This window comes from Pantherophis guttatus, chromosome 4 (assembly GCF_059756535.1).
Source record: "Pantherophis guttatus breed Tessera chromosome 4, ASM5975653v1, whole genome shotgun sequence".
NCBI lineage: Eukaryota > Metazoa > Chordata > Lepidosauria > Squamata > Colubridae > Pantherophis > Pantherophis guttatus.
The window spans coordinates 6,648,953-6,662,515 of NC_142066.1; the positions used below are offsets into that span (position 1 = coordinate 6,648,953).

The window sequence follows — 13,563 nt, forward strand, 5'->3', positions numbered from 1 at the left end:
TTTGTACAATTCCTGCATGATAAAGTCACTCAGATTCGGGAAGGCCTGGACTCTGATTGGGTAGATCCAGGGGAGGAGACGGGGACAGGTCTAGAGAGCGTTATCTGGGAAGAGTTTGACTCTGTGACTCCTGAGGACGTGGACAGGATTCTGGGCAAGCTTAACGCTGCCACATGTTTATTGGACCCGTGTCCCTCCTGGTTGGTACTGGCCTCCCGGGAGGTTACACAAGGCTGGCTCCAGGGGATTATAAATGCTTCTCTGAGTGAGGGTGTCTTTCCCGCCGCCTTGAAAGAGGCGGTTGTGAAGCCCCTCCTCAAGAAGCTTTCCCTGGACCCAGCTATATTATCAAATTATCGTCCAGTCTCCAATCTTCGCTTTGTTGCGAAGGTTGTTGAGAGTGTGGTGGCGCGACAACTACCCCGATACCTGGATGAAGTTGTCTATCTGGATCCGTTCCAGTCGGGCTTCAGGTCACGATACAGCACGGAAACGGCATTGGTCGCTTTGGTGGATGATTTCTGGAGGGCTCGGGACAGAAGTTGCTCCTCTATCCTGGTCCTATTAGATCTCTCAGCGGCTTTTGATACCATCGACCATGGTATCTTATTGCACCGGCTGGAGGGGTTAGGAATAGGGGGCACTGTGCTTCGGTGGTTCTCCTCCTTCCTCTCTGACCGTTCGCAGTTTGTGTTGTCAGGGGGGCAGAGGTCGACCTCGAGGCACCTTATTTGTTGGGTGCCGCAAGGGTCAGTCCTCTCACCCCTTCTGTTCAACATTTATGTAAAACCGCTAGGCGAGATCATCCATGGTTTCGGGGTGAGTGTTCATCAATATGCTGATGACACACAGCTATACATCTCCACCCCAGAGCACCTCAATGATGCCCTTGCTGTGATGTCCCGTTGCCTGGAGGCCGTACGAATCTGGATGGGGAGAAACAAGCTCAGACTCAACCCCTCCAAGACCGAGTGGCTGTGGCTTCCGGCGTCCCGGTATAGTCAGCTGGTACCATCACTGACAATAGGGGATGAGATCTTGCTTCCCACAGAGAGGGCCCGCAACTTGGGTGTCCTCCTGGATTCACGGCTATCTTTAGAAGATCATTTGATGGCTGTGGCCAGGGGTGCCTTTTATCAGGTTCGCCTGATCCGCCAGTTGCATCCCTTTCTGGATTGGGATGCCTTGCGCACGGTCACTCATGCCCTAATTACCTCCCGTATGGACTACTGTAATGCTCTCTACATGGGGCTCCCCTTGAAAAGCACCTGGAGGCTCCAACTGGTCCAGAATGTAGTCGCGAGGGTGATTATGGGCGCAGAATAACTACAGTTGATGTGGTAAACTGTTGAAGATGTCTCCTCCTTGGATAATGCTTCTTTTGGGGGCATCACTCTCATTCTTAGTGTTTGGTCTGGCTTATGCGCCACATTGACTCCATGTGCCGAGAGGATGCATGCAGCAGTTTCGGATACCCCATGTACATATGGGAGTACCCTCCACACAGCAGTTCCACTGGCACCTTCAATAGGCTGCAGAACCCTAGGTGTAGTACACCTTTGCATAAAGTCCATTGAGTATCCATTGAGCTTGCAGATCTGATAAACATATGCCCGCTCCTTGGCTTTAGCTGCTGGAATACTACCTCTGAGGTTAATTCAACTGCCTAACATGCAGGAAGCCCAAGTTCGAATCCTAATAAGGGTATGGCTAGCTGATGAGAGCTAATTAGCTTGAAATAGATCTATACTAGTTTCCCTTTATTTCTTTATCAGCAAAATATAAATTTGATATAAAATGGTTTGTCGTGAATGCGACTGCTTGAGGGCTCCTGGATTGGAGCTGAAAAGCAAAGGAAGAAGAATGCCCTCTCACACATGTTGGGGTAGACCAGGTGTCTCAATAGAAAAACACCATATATATGTATGTATGTATGTATGTATGTATGTATGTATGTGTATGTATGTATATGTATATGTATATGTATATGTATATGTATATGTATATGTGTATGTGTATGTATATGTATATGTATATATATGTGTGTGTGTGTGTGTGTGTGTGTGTGTGTGTATGTGTATATGTGTATACGGTATACGGTATATACGGTATATATATATATACGGTATATATAAATACGGTATATATATATATATATATATACCGTATTTCCCCCAAAATAAGACACTGTCTTATATACTTTTGAACCCTGAAATAAGCCAAGGAAAAATAGAATTCTGGATAGCAATAGCATTTAGACTTATATACTGCTTCACAGTGCTTTACAGCCCTCTCTAAGCATTTTACAGCATTTGCCCCCAACAATCTCAGTCTTGATTTTACAATTCTCAGAAGGATGGAAGATTGAGTCAAATCTTGAGCCAGTGGGCATCAAACTGCCAAACTACTGGCAACCAACAGCCAGTACAAGGAGCCTGCAGTACTGCTTTCTAACCACTGTGCCACCATGGCTCTGCTGAGAATCATTATTCACAAGCTAATAAGAAAAGTGAAATGTCTACATTTCAGAAAATTTGTGGGGGGCGGGGCACAGAATGAAAGACTGCCTTCAGACACAATGCAATTGAATTCTCCTTATAAATCAGTTGGATAAATTCACAAGGCAGGTCAATTCTATGCGGAGGTGAAAAGTTATATATACAATGAAAATTGATACATACATTAAATCCCATTAACTATACTGAAATTAGAAAAGACACGATTTAGGTTTATCCTCTTATTTTATAAAAGAATAGCTTTATTGCCTCAGTCTCTCTATTGAGTTGAAGCCATAGACCAGGGTAAATAAGCTATATTAGATTGTGGAGGATTGTGGATAATCATTGAAATACAGGATAGGTGTGGCATGGAAAGATTACCTGCCAGGGCAGCAGATTTGCAAATTCAACCCTTTGAATACCTCTTGGTTGGGATTTTGATCTCAGTGCCTCATGCAAAGAATGTGCCACTGCATAAACAGCATTGTAGATACTGTAGCTTTCGCCAGTCATCTGAAATTCAAACAGAGGTGCAAGCACTTTCTCCAAATTCTCTTCCCCACTACAAGTTTCATTGATCAACGAAGATAAGTCTGCCTTTGTAAAAAGACAGTCAAACAATTGCTCCCAAACCTCTTGGAGAAATGCATCTTTGTGGGTTGAAGGTTTGATGACTTGAAGAAATTCTTTAAAGCCTTGAATGTCTCTTGAATGCACAGCAAAGGAAAGAGCCCCATGGAACAACTGGAGATCCCAACTCCTTTGAAATCCCATCAGGATGAAATCAATTGGATTCATTAGGATCCAAACCTTCCTAAATGATGCACTCTCTTTATTTTCAGGATCACGTAGAAACATGATAGTTCTGAGCCACACTATTGTGATGGATTCTCCGTGGAGAAGAAAAACATTCACTTTTTGATCTTCCAGTTTCTCAGAAATAATTGAGATTGAATTAGACAATTCGGGCATATCTGCCAAGTTGAGATATTGTGGAATTTTTTGTGCAAAAGCTAAACAGACCCCGTTCTGTGAAAGCAACAGCTGCAATTTCTGAAAAAAACGTTCTTCCTTATTTTCAAAAGCAAAGACTCCAATCCACGTCCATCCAAAATGGAGAAGAAGTTGTATAAATCCAGGGTATTGATGCTCCTCTTTTTGGACCATGTAATAAAGTGGAAATAACTCAGTAATCTGAAAGTCTTCTTGGGCAAAGGAACCATAAGTCAACTAAAGAAATGAAAAAGAGAAATTCGTTCTTCGTGAAAATCATGGGACAAATGTGAAGACTGCTTGTTAGAAATTTAATGAAGATCTCCCTATATTGAACATTTGTCCAATTCTATTTAGATTATGACAATCCTGATAAAAAAGAGAAGCAACTAAAATTCATTGATGAAATATGTTCTCATCTGAAATTTAACTAGATTACAACCATACTGTTTCCTAATACAGAGTTCCAGTATGTTCATTCCCTTAGAACTTGCTAAATATCTGAGCTTGTGAACTCTTCTCAGCCCACGGAAAGGATTCTGAAGACATAGACTTACTGGATATTACCTTCTTCCCTTATTTGTAGCAGATAAAAAAAAGACTTATATATGGAAGACTATGCCAATGACATTCTGGAGGAATAGAAAGAGTTAATTATCTCTTCATTTACTACAATTATTATGGAGATCTCCAAAAAGTACCACACAGCCTCAATCCTTCAACCAATTCCATGCAAATCAGTTGAGTGTTAAATTCAATTATTACTATCAGACCCAACCAAAATATACCAAGGGGAGTTGTAACCTACTGACAGGTAGCTTGATGGAATCTGGAGTTGAGTTGAGGGCATCAGAGAAAATGCTGATAGCTTTGATTTCAGGAAGTGGCTGAAAGGAGATCCTCCCTAAAACCATGAGACATGATAGCAGTGTTCCAATATTTGAGGGGCTCCTACAAAGATGAGAGGGTCAAACTATTTTTGAAAGCATTAGAAGGCAACATGAGAAACACTGGATGGAAACTAACCAAGGAAAGAAGAAACCTAGAACTAAGGAGAAATGTCCTATCTGTAAAAACAATCAACCAATGGAACAACTTGACATCAGAAGATGTGGGTGCTCCATCACTGGAGGCTTTCAAAAATAGACTGGATATTTATCGGAAATGATAAATAGTGTCCTGCTCGAAGAGGGGTTTGAACTAGAATACCCCCAAAATACCTTCCCAACTCTATTATTCTATGTTCTATGTTATGTGTTCTATGTGTTAGCTGGCCTTTTCTACCCTCCTCTTGTCACAGCTCCAGATAGTGGTCAAATCATCAGGTTACTCTCTCAATTAAGATACACTTTGTACTGTAATTTACAATTTAAATTTATTTTTTCTAATCTATCATTGTAATAAAAGATTTAGGTTCTCTTGACTGATTATTTTGAGCCAACATTTTGAGTTGTGGGAACAATTGCAGAAGGGAGAGCAAAGAGTATAAAATTGAAATCTGCAAAAAGGCATGGCAAAATACTAACTAACCCTATAACACCAATTGGTCAACAATTGCTAAGAAAAACAGTTGAGTTTTATATTAAGCTACTTTTATCATACAGCAAGCAAATTGTAGTAAGAAGAGTTGTAACCTGTTGCTGTATGGAACTCAAACACATGCATGATTGTAATGAAAGATTTTGATTTAATTGAGCCAGTCTATTGAGTTGTGGGAAAAACAGATGAGAGGTGATAAAAGTGTATTTAATTGAATTTCTGGAGAAACGTATGGCAAGCAACTAGCATCTACTATCAATTACAAAATAATTTTCTCTCTTACTCCACCCCAAACTACCTGTGGAATTTTGTAGACATGTATACTTTCTGCCATAAAGGATGATGTATCAGGACTTAGTCCCCCAATGATGGCCATGAGAGTCTTCTGGCTATCACATTTGTAGTTAGGGAGAAATTGCTGTGATTTGAAAAGGAGGTCCAGGGTGGTGCGATAGGTCATCATTGGGTTGTAGTAACTATCACAGATGTGGAACCCGAGAGTGATGTTAGGTAAGATCTGGGAGTCCTCATTGATCTCCTTCACTGCAAAGGCCAAGGCGAGGGCATGCTGGTAGAATTTGGTTATTACACTGCAAATAGGTTAAACACCCCCATTGACCAAAATAAGTTGACAATTCTTTTATTGTGAAAGCATTGATATATGAGTAACAACCATTTCTGTCTCTGTGGTCAGTGAGAAGATGAGAGTCTTTGTAAAACACACAATAATTTGTATAGTTTTCAACCCCATACAGCATTTCCATGACTTGCAAGAAATAAGTATAGAACAAAATTGTGATTTTCTTTTCAAACTATCACATGTATTTCTATCAGTTTGGCACAAAATAGAATACCACCAGCAAATATCACTCTTTTAATCTATGTAAATTATGGAAGAAGTGACTGCACAGACTGCATAATTTTAATTATCTTACACTCCCTAAAAGTTCTCCAAAAGACTTCCTGCAGAATACGTTCATATATTTCATGATTAAAATTTTAATACAATGAAAATGATTTGTTTTCCCACAATCAGATAATTTTGAAAGACAAGGAAGCAAGAGTAAATTTATATTTAAAAAAAAACATGCATTTATTCTCAAAGAGCTATTAGTTATATGAGCTATTTTGGGAGTCTGGCTAAGTTTAGAAAATGAATGGAAAGAAAAAGAAATCCTTACAGTGGTAAATCATAACCTTTCAGAGATGGCTGCTTTTTAAATTCAATTCCTAAAGCATTGTGAATTATCTGAGACATCATCCCACCCACAATGAGGTCACCAGTCTGGTACCACTCATGGGGAATCGGGAAAGCATCAGTCGCAGGGCAGCTCAGAGTAACTGCTTTCTGCACCAAGAGCATCAGAAGGAACAACATCTTCAGGCATTTGTCATAGGGAAAATATTTGTGTTTCCTGTCCATAAGGAAGTTTGTATTTCAGTCATTCATTCAATAATTGAGCCAAGGTTGATATCTGACAATGCACCTAATCAGAAATCCCATCAATTTCTATTTGAAGTTCCTTGTGTGTGCAAATTTGTATAGTGACTATCACTAGGATTGAACAGATGTTCTGGAAAAGAAGAAACGAGAGAGGCAACCTGTAGCAATGGATCTGACGGAGCCATTATTATCCTTTTGTACCAAACTCCCTGGGGAGTTACTTTGTAACCAGATTGATACCTTAATTGTTGCTGAATTTAAATACCTTTATGCACAGTCCTTGATGTTTTGGCCTAGCTAAAAAAAAAATACGGCGATTCCTGTAGGAGATAATTATTTTGTTTTTGTGAGAGAATAGGGAGTTCAATTGATGTTTCAACTTTGTTTAAATGAGCAAATCCTAACAAAAGAAATCGAAGGGACATTGGCGATTGAAAATAGCCTTAAGTGTTGAAGGTCATGTTCATTCCTTACAATGGAACAGAGTTCCCATTTTCCATATAAAATGAATAGAATTGTTCAGTAGAGAAGAGGAAATATTTTTTTACATGTTAAGGTCTGACGAAAAAGCCAAACATTTCTTTGGAGGTTTAATCCACATTTTCATTCAAAGAATGTTGAAGAATGAAACAATAATAACATTTATGTTGAAATTTGGAAAGTAGCATTAGCCATTGGCTTGAGTTTAATAATCTACCCCTACAAATCTTTAGTTATTTATTTACTTATTTGTGTCCTGAGTTGTATTATTTTTACAAATAACTCAAGGCAGAGAAGATATATAACATACCTTCCTCCTCCTATTTAGCATATGATAGATATAGCAATAGCACTTAGACTTATATACCGCTTCATAGTGCTTTTACGGGCCTCTCTAAGCGGTTTACAGATGTCAGCATATTGCCCCCATCAATTTGGGTCCTCATTTTACCCACCTCGGAAGGATGGAAGGTTGAGTCAACCTTGAGCTGGTGAGATTCAAACTGCTGAACTGCAGCTAGTAATCAGATGAAGTAACTTGCAGTACTGCACTCTAACCACTGCACCACCTCGGTTCTATGATGTGATATGATATGATATGATATGGTATATGATATGCTATAATTTGATGGGATAGGATAGGATAGGATAGGATAGGATAGATATGATAGCAGTTTTCCAATATCTAAGGAGTTGCCATAAAGAAGAGGGGGTCAACCTATTCTCCAAAGCACTTGAAGGCAGGACACAAAGAAATAGATGGAAAATAATCAAGGAAGGACCCAACCTAGAAATAAGGAAAATAATTAATAAGTGGGATGACTTGCCTCAAGAAGTTCTGAGTGCTCCATCACTGGAGGTTTTTAAGAAGAGACGGGACAACCATCTCTTCTACCATGTCTGAAATGGTATAGGATTTTGTGCTTGAGAAGGAGGTGGGATTATAAAACCTCCAAGGTCCCGTCCAACTCTGTTATTCTGTTATTCCTATTTTCCCACAAGAAGCAAGAAGGTGGGTTGGGCTGAGAGAGGGAGTGACTGGCTCAAAGTTACCTAGTAGGCTTTCGTGGCTAAGGTGAGGCTTGAACTCATAACCTCCCGCTTTCTAACCTGGTGCATAAATCACTAGACCAAACTGACTCTCATATCTGAATCTGGCTCTCAAGTCAAATATTTCACCCATGAGTGAATGGAGCAATCTTTTTTTAGCAGGGAAGTCCAAAGCTACAAACAAGAGTAGGAGATATTGAACTGATCCTCAAAGAAAAGAAAAACTGTGGTTAGTGGGTGTGACTGTCATAATTTCCATGGCCCTGTTTTAGTATGTTGCGTGTTCCTCAGGGAATCCTTATCTTCATGTATGTTGTCTCACAAGGACACTTGAATGTCTTCTCTGAAACTTTCATTGCTACCTTACAAAATTATAGTATACAACATGTTTCTTGAGTGTTGGTTCCTTTACTGTTGGTTGTCCCAAAAGTGATTTTCCAAAAGGAAACTGGACTGGACATAGAAGCTCTATAACATTCACATTTCAAAGACCCCACACCTATCCAAACAGGATATCCCCCTGATACAGTGTTAAAAATGCAATTCCCTTTTTACTATATATATGAAGTCATTTATAAATAGAAAATATAAAAACCATGAAAATGTCCCCTAAGAGGTACATTTGGTGGGACAGAAAAGAAGGGCCTTCTCCATGGTGGCTCCAACCCTTTTGAATCCCATTCCTTCAAAAATTAGACTGACCCCACTTTGACACTGTTACTTCAGGCCCTGAAGTCCTGGTTTTGTCAGGGGGTCTGGGGAGCTCAGAGTGGGATGGAGCCAATTAAATGGTTTATTTAGGTTTAAGTTGTCACCAGGGAGTGGGGCTGAAATGCTCCCAGTTCGGACCAGCTCAGGCAAGTAAGTAGCGATGGCGACGGGCAGTTCGGAGAACCGGTAGCAAAAATCCCTCCTCCCCCATCACAGCCTCCAGCATGGTTACCTTAGCTGCATGTCGCAACGCCTGCCTTGCTTTGCTTGCTGTAATCCCTGCAATCCATTGCATCAGCAAACAACTGAATCTCCCTGCCTGCAATCAAGCTCATCAATGAGCAGCTCTATCTGTCTGCCTGCCTGCCTGCCTCCCTGTAAGTTTTTTTCCCCTTTGGGAGCTTTAAAAAAATAATTAATTGGGTTTTTTTTTTAGTTGTTCTTATTTTAGACCTAGCCATGAAAAATTTAGGAAGTTTTAATTTAGTTGCTTTTATATAAAAATAAAAATAAAGTAAAATAATATTTGTGCAGCTTTCTGAGATTTTGTGTGTTTCTGTAGTGTTTCACTCTAACTACACACACACACACAATCTCACAAAGCTGTATGTGGAATTTTCTGTGTGTAAAGTGTGAAAGTTGATTTTTTGGACTTTTTTGGGGCTGTGTGAGGTTCCTGCTTGTTGCAGGGGCCATTTTGGGTCTAGCACAGCTGCTTTTACATTTTTGGTGAGCCAGTTGTGTTGTGTTGTGTTGTGTTGTGTTGTGTGTGTGTGTGTGTGTGTGTGTGTGTGTGTGTGTGTGTGTAAAGTGTGAAAGTTGGTTTTTTGGGCTTTTTGTGGCTGTGTGAGGTTCCTGCTTGTTGCAGGGGCCATTTTGGGTCTAGCACAGTTGCTTTTACCTTGTGGGTGAGCCAGTTCTGTTGTGTTGTGTTTTGTACGTTAAAAAAGGGCAACAAAGTGACATTGACTTGGCCACGCCTACCTGACCAACAAGCCATGCCCACCCAGTCACCTGACCACCAAGCCCCACCCACTAATTAAGCCACACCCCACAGAATTGGTAGTGAAAATTTTTAGATGTCACCCGTGCCGGGGAGATAGCATTTTTTATTTTCATTTTTGTCTATATTGTGTTTTCTTGCTTATACGCTGCCTAGAATCACTGTGAGCATGTAGTCAACTATATAAATTTACTTCATAAATACAGTAAGTAAACTACAAACATTGAACAAGATTTGATTCAATATCTCTCATCTTCTAAAAAGACAACTGGATTCTCAATCTCTTTCAATCTTGGGGTGTTGAAAGAGGGAAGGTGTTTAATTAAAGAATTTTGGAGAATGATTGCAAATGCAGAACCATGAGCATTTCTTTTGTAATTGGCAACTATAATAAATCTTAGTGATCAGGATAATCCCCCATCAATCCTCTGTTGTCAGAATTAAGTACTTCTAAATGTCTCCTATGGATAGCAAACAATCCTTCTGTCTTTTTTTTCTGAGCAATTTCTCAAAGGCAGAAATATTACACCAAGTGTTAATTCCTCTTTATCAGTTGCTCCCTGTGGTTGAGGTCAGGTCTGAAAACAATGATGTAGCACTTTGGTAAGAATATACACCCCAGTAATGCAGCACTGGAGGACAAGATGGAGAAGACCTCCACAGCTACCATGGCTTTTCCTTTTGTGCTCAGATAGGCTGGAAAGAAGGAGATCCACACACTGCAAAAGGCCAACATGCTGAAGGTGATGAACTTGGCTTCATTAAAGCTGTCTGGTAAATTACGGGCAAGAAAAGCCACAATAAAGCTGGCGATGGCCAAGACACCCATGTAGCCCAATACACAGTAGAAGAAGAAAGCTGACCCCTCATTGCACTGTAAAATCATTTCCTGGAGCTCTGAATGCATGTCCAACTCAGGGAATGGGGGAAATGTTGACAACCAAAGAATACAGATACACACTTGCAAGAGAGAGCAAGAAAGGACAATAGAAAAAGCCAATTTTTTCCCCACCCACTTCCTCATCTGAGATCCTGGTTTAGTGGCCATGAAAGCCACAACCACAGTGATGGTTTTGGCCAGTACACTAGAAATGGCCACTGAGAAGGTCATGCCAAAAGTTGATTGTCGGAGAAGGCAGGTCACTTTGCCAGGTTGGCTGAGGAAGAGCAAAGAGGAGAGAAAACAGAGTAGAAGAGAGATAAGCAGAGTGTAGGTGAGGGACCGGTTGTTGGCTCTTACAATGGGAGTATCCCTGTGCTTAATAAAAGTTCCAAGCACCCAAGATGTCAAGAAGAAGAAACAAAGAGCTACTGAGGCCAAACCAATTCCTAAGGATTCTTCAAAAGTTAGAAAAACCACCAGTTTCAAAATACATCCTTTCTTTTCTTTATTTGGATAATGATCTTCTGAACATTGAAAGCAGTCATCCATATCTGAAAGAAAAGCCAAGGCATGTTTTTATACATTCCATATTTTTGAGAATAATATTCTTTATGGGTGCCAAGAATTATTCCTCTCAAGGTTTTCTTTCTTTTCTTTTCTTTTTTTGTATTTGCTACCAGTTGCTATGGAAATGCAGTTTTTCCATCATTGAATAAGCTGGGACCACCATAACAGAAGTCAGCTTTGGAAGCCATATTAGGCCGGAAGCTTCAATGCTGCCACCTTCTCATGTCTGGGAAAGTAGGAGGGGGGATTTAGGAGAGGGGGTTAGTAAACATAATAGCATTCTTCCTGTCGGTCAAGGTCAAGTCGGACCTTGGTTGGTCAAGCATCTGGAGAAGGCGTGGTCAGGGGGCTGGATCGGGATGGAAAAGATGTTGATTGGAGCATGTGACTGACTGGGAGGAAAAGGGGATAGTTTTGGGAGCTTTGACTTACTGAAGGAAAACCCAGGCTTTTCAGATTCGGGTTTGCCCAGATGTGCCAGTTTGCCTATTCTAGTAAAGAGGACTTTGGAAAATGCCTGCTTCCGCGTCTTTACTTGGAGTTGGGGGTTTTTCTGGAATGCTGACAAGTACAATGGAAAGGGCGATTATTCACTGAAATACAGTCCAGTCTAATAAATTTTCAAAATTATTAAAATTTTGGCCATTTTGACTTTCACATTTTTCCAAAACACAGAGAAGAAATCTGTAGGGGTGGATATAAGAGCTCAGCTCTAATGGGCACTGTGATTCACAGGTATAAAAATGAATATTCAGCTTGAAGAATTCAAAAAAAAACCCTACTTGTTACACTAAAACAGTGTATTACAATTTGCTTCTATTGAGGACTTGCTGGAATGTCTAACCTACTCTTTTGATCTGAAATCTTCCCTTGTGGACACAGAACACAGTCGTAGCAACAGAATTGCTTTCCTTCCAACCCTTTCTTCCAGTATCCAGGGGAGCAATGCTCATTACACAGAGAAATTGGAAGAACCTGGTGATAAACATAAAAGGTTTTTTCAAAGAGGGTTTTTTAAGCAGTTTGTATTGTCCTCCTTTCTGGTGGGAGGAAGAATATTTGAATCCTCAAAGGGTTAGTCCAGGTGTATTTATGAGGTAAAGCTTTCCCTGTCCAGTTGTGTTCAACTCTAGGGCACAGGGCTCACAGTGTTTCTTGGCCGAGGGAGCCAATAATGTCTGAAGATATTTTCCATGGTCATGTGGCCAGCATAGCTATACGCCAAAGGCACAAGGAACATAGTTACCTTCCCACCAAAATGGTACCAATGACTCTACTCACATTTCCATCCTTTCGAATTCCTAGGTGGGATGGAGCTGAGGCAGGAATGGGAGCTCAACCTATTGCATGGTGCTCAGGTCTCAAACCCTGGCTGTCAGCTTTCCAGCTGTCAAGCTCAGTGTCTTTAACCACTGGGCCATCACATATTTATACTATCCATTAAAATGTTGACATTATAAGGATGTGCAAAGGGCGTGTTTGGAGAATGGCAGGAAGAAATATATGTGAGTACAATATTATGGAAACAGTATCTTATGATTTCAAATGGAAATGCAACCCAATTGTGAATACCTATCTTTTAAATTGTAATGTCATTTTGTCAATTTGATGAAAGCTTGATCATTGACAATATTTGTACAAAATATGTCATTTCAAAAATCACAAATTAGATTTCTAAAGAGACTGTGTTTAATGTTGGACCATAATGGATCAAGGAAGAGTTGATTAAATGATTCCACACCTGGTTAAAAGCAGGATGCCAGACAATCAGCTCTTCATCAATGATTAATTCCTTCACATTGGGAATATGAGGATCCATCTTTCCAACTTTAATTCTCTGAAATGATCTGTTTGGAAAAGTGATCAAGTTGGTGATGTCAAATCCACCTGTTGCTTCCCCTTTCTCATTCAGGAACACTCTCTCCCCAGCTGAATTGTTAAAAGAAATGCCTTGAAGAAATGAATGGAGCTACTTGAAAGAGAATGAAAGAGAGAGAGGGAGGGAGGGAGGGAGGGGAAGAGAGTTGGAAGGATAATAATGAAAAAGTGGCCAGTATCTTTAACTTTCACTTCCCATTGCTCTAACAAATAACAACCCTTAGAATATAGATAATCTATATTTTAGAGAAAGACACTGTTCTAGTATTAATTTAATATTACTTCCAGGGGAAAAATGAAAACAGCAGTTAATAAATCAAAATCAAAATGAGGTATTGACATTATACAACTTGATTCAGATATGATTTATATTCACTATTTAAACAACTAGACAATCAAACTTGAACCATATCTAAACTCATCCTACATTTTTTGTTCTTTGTTAGAAGAAACGTATTTAACATCATGAGTCCTAACAAATTTCCTTTAGCCAGATTTTATCATCTGAGACTCAATT

The 13,563-nt window shown here is 40.0% G+C and overlaps 1 protein-coding gene across 1 annotated transcript; it reads right to left on the reverse strand.

Moving 5' to 3' along the window:
* Positions 1 to 9,795: 9,795 nt before the first annotated feature.
* On the reverse strand, positions 9,796 to 13,124 carry LOC148113629 (vomeronasal type-2 receptor 26-like). The gene is made up of 3 exons (XM_087891727.1): positions 12,910 to 13,124; positions 12,017 to 12,143; positions 9,796 to 11,152 (listed from the first exon to the last, which is right to left on the reverse strand). Exons 1-3 carry the CDS (start codon positions 12,985 to 12,987, stop codon positions 10,254 to 10,256), a joined length of 1,104 nt encoding a protein of 367 aa, XP_087747853.1. The 5' UTR covers positions 12,988 to 13,124; the 3' UTR covers positions 9,796 to 10,253.
* Positions 13,125 to 13,563: the final 439 nt, after the last annotated feature.

Excerpts from the sequence above, each read along its gene's own strand:
- LOC148113629 (XM_087891727.1), bottom strand. The coding sequence starts at position 12,987 with ATGGATCCTCATATTCCCAATGTGAAGGAATTAATCATTGATGAAGAG. Across the intron at positions 12,144-12,909 it reads GGCATCCTGCTTTTAACCAG|GTTCTTCCAATTTCTCTGTG; the intron begins GTGTGGAATCAT and ends GTTTATCACCAG. Across the intron at positions 11,153-12,016 it reads GAAGATTTCAGATCAAAAGA|ATATGGATGACTGCTTTCAA; the intron begins GTAGGTTAGACA and ends CTTTTCTTTCAG.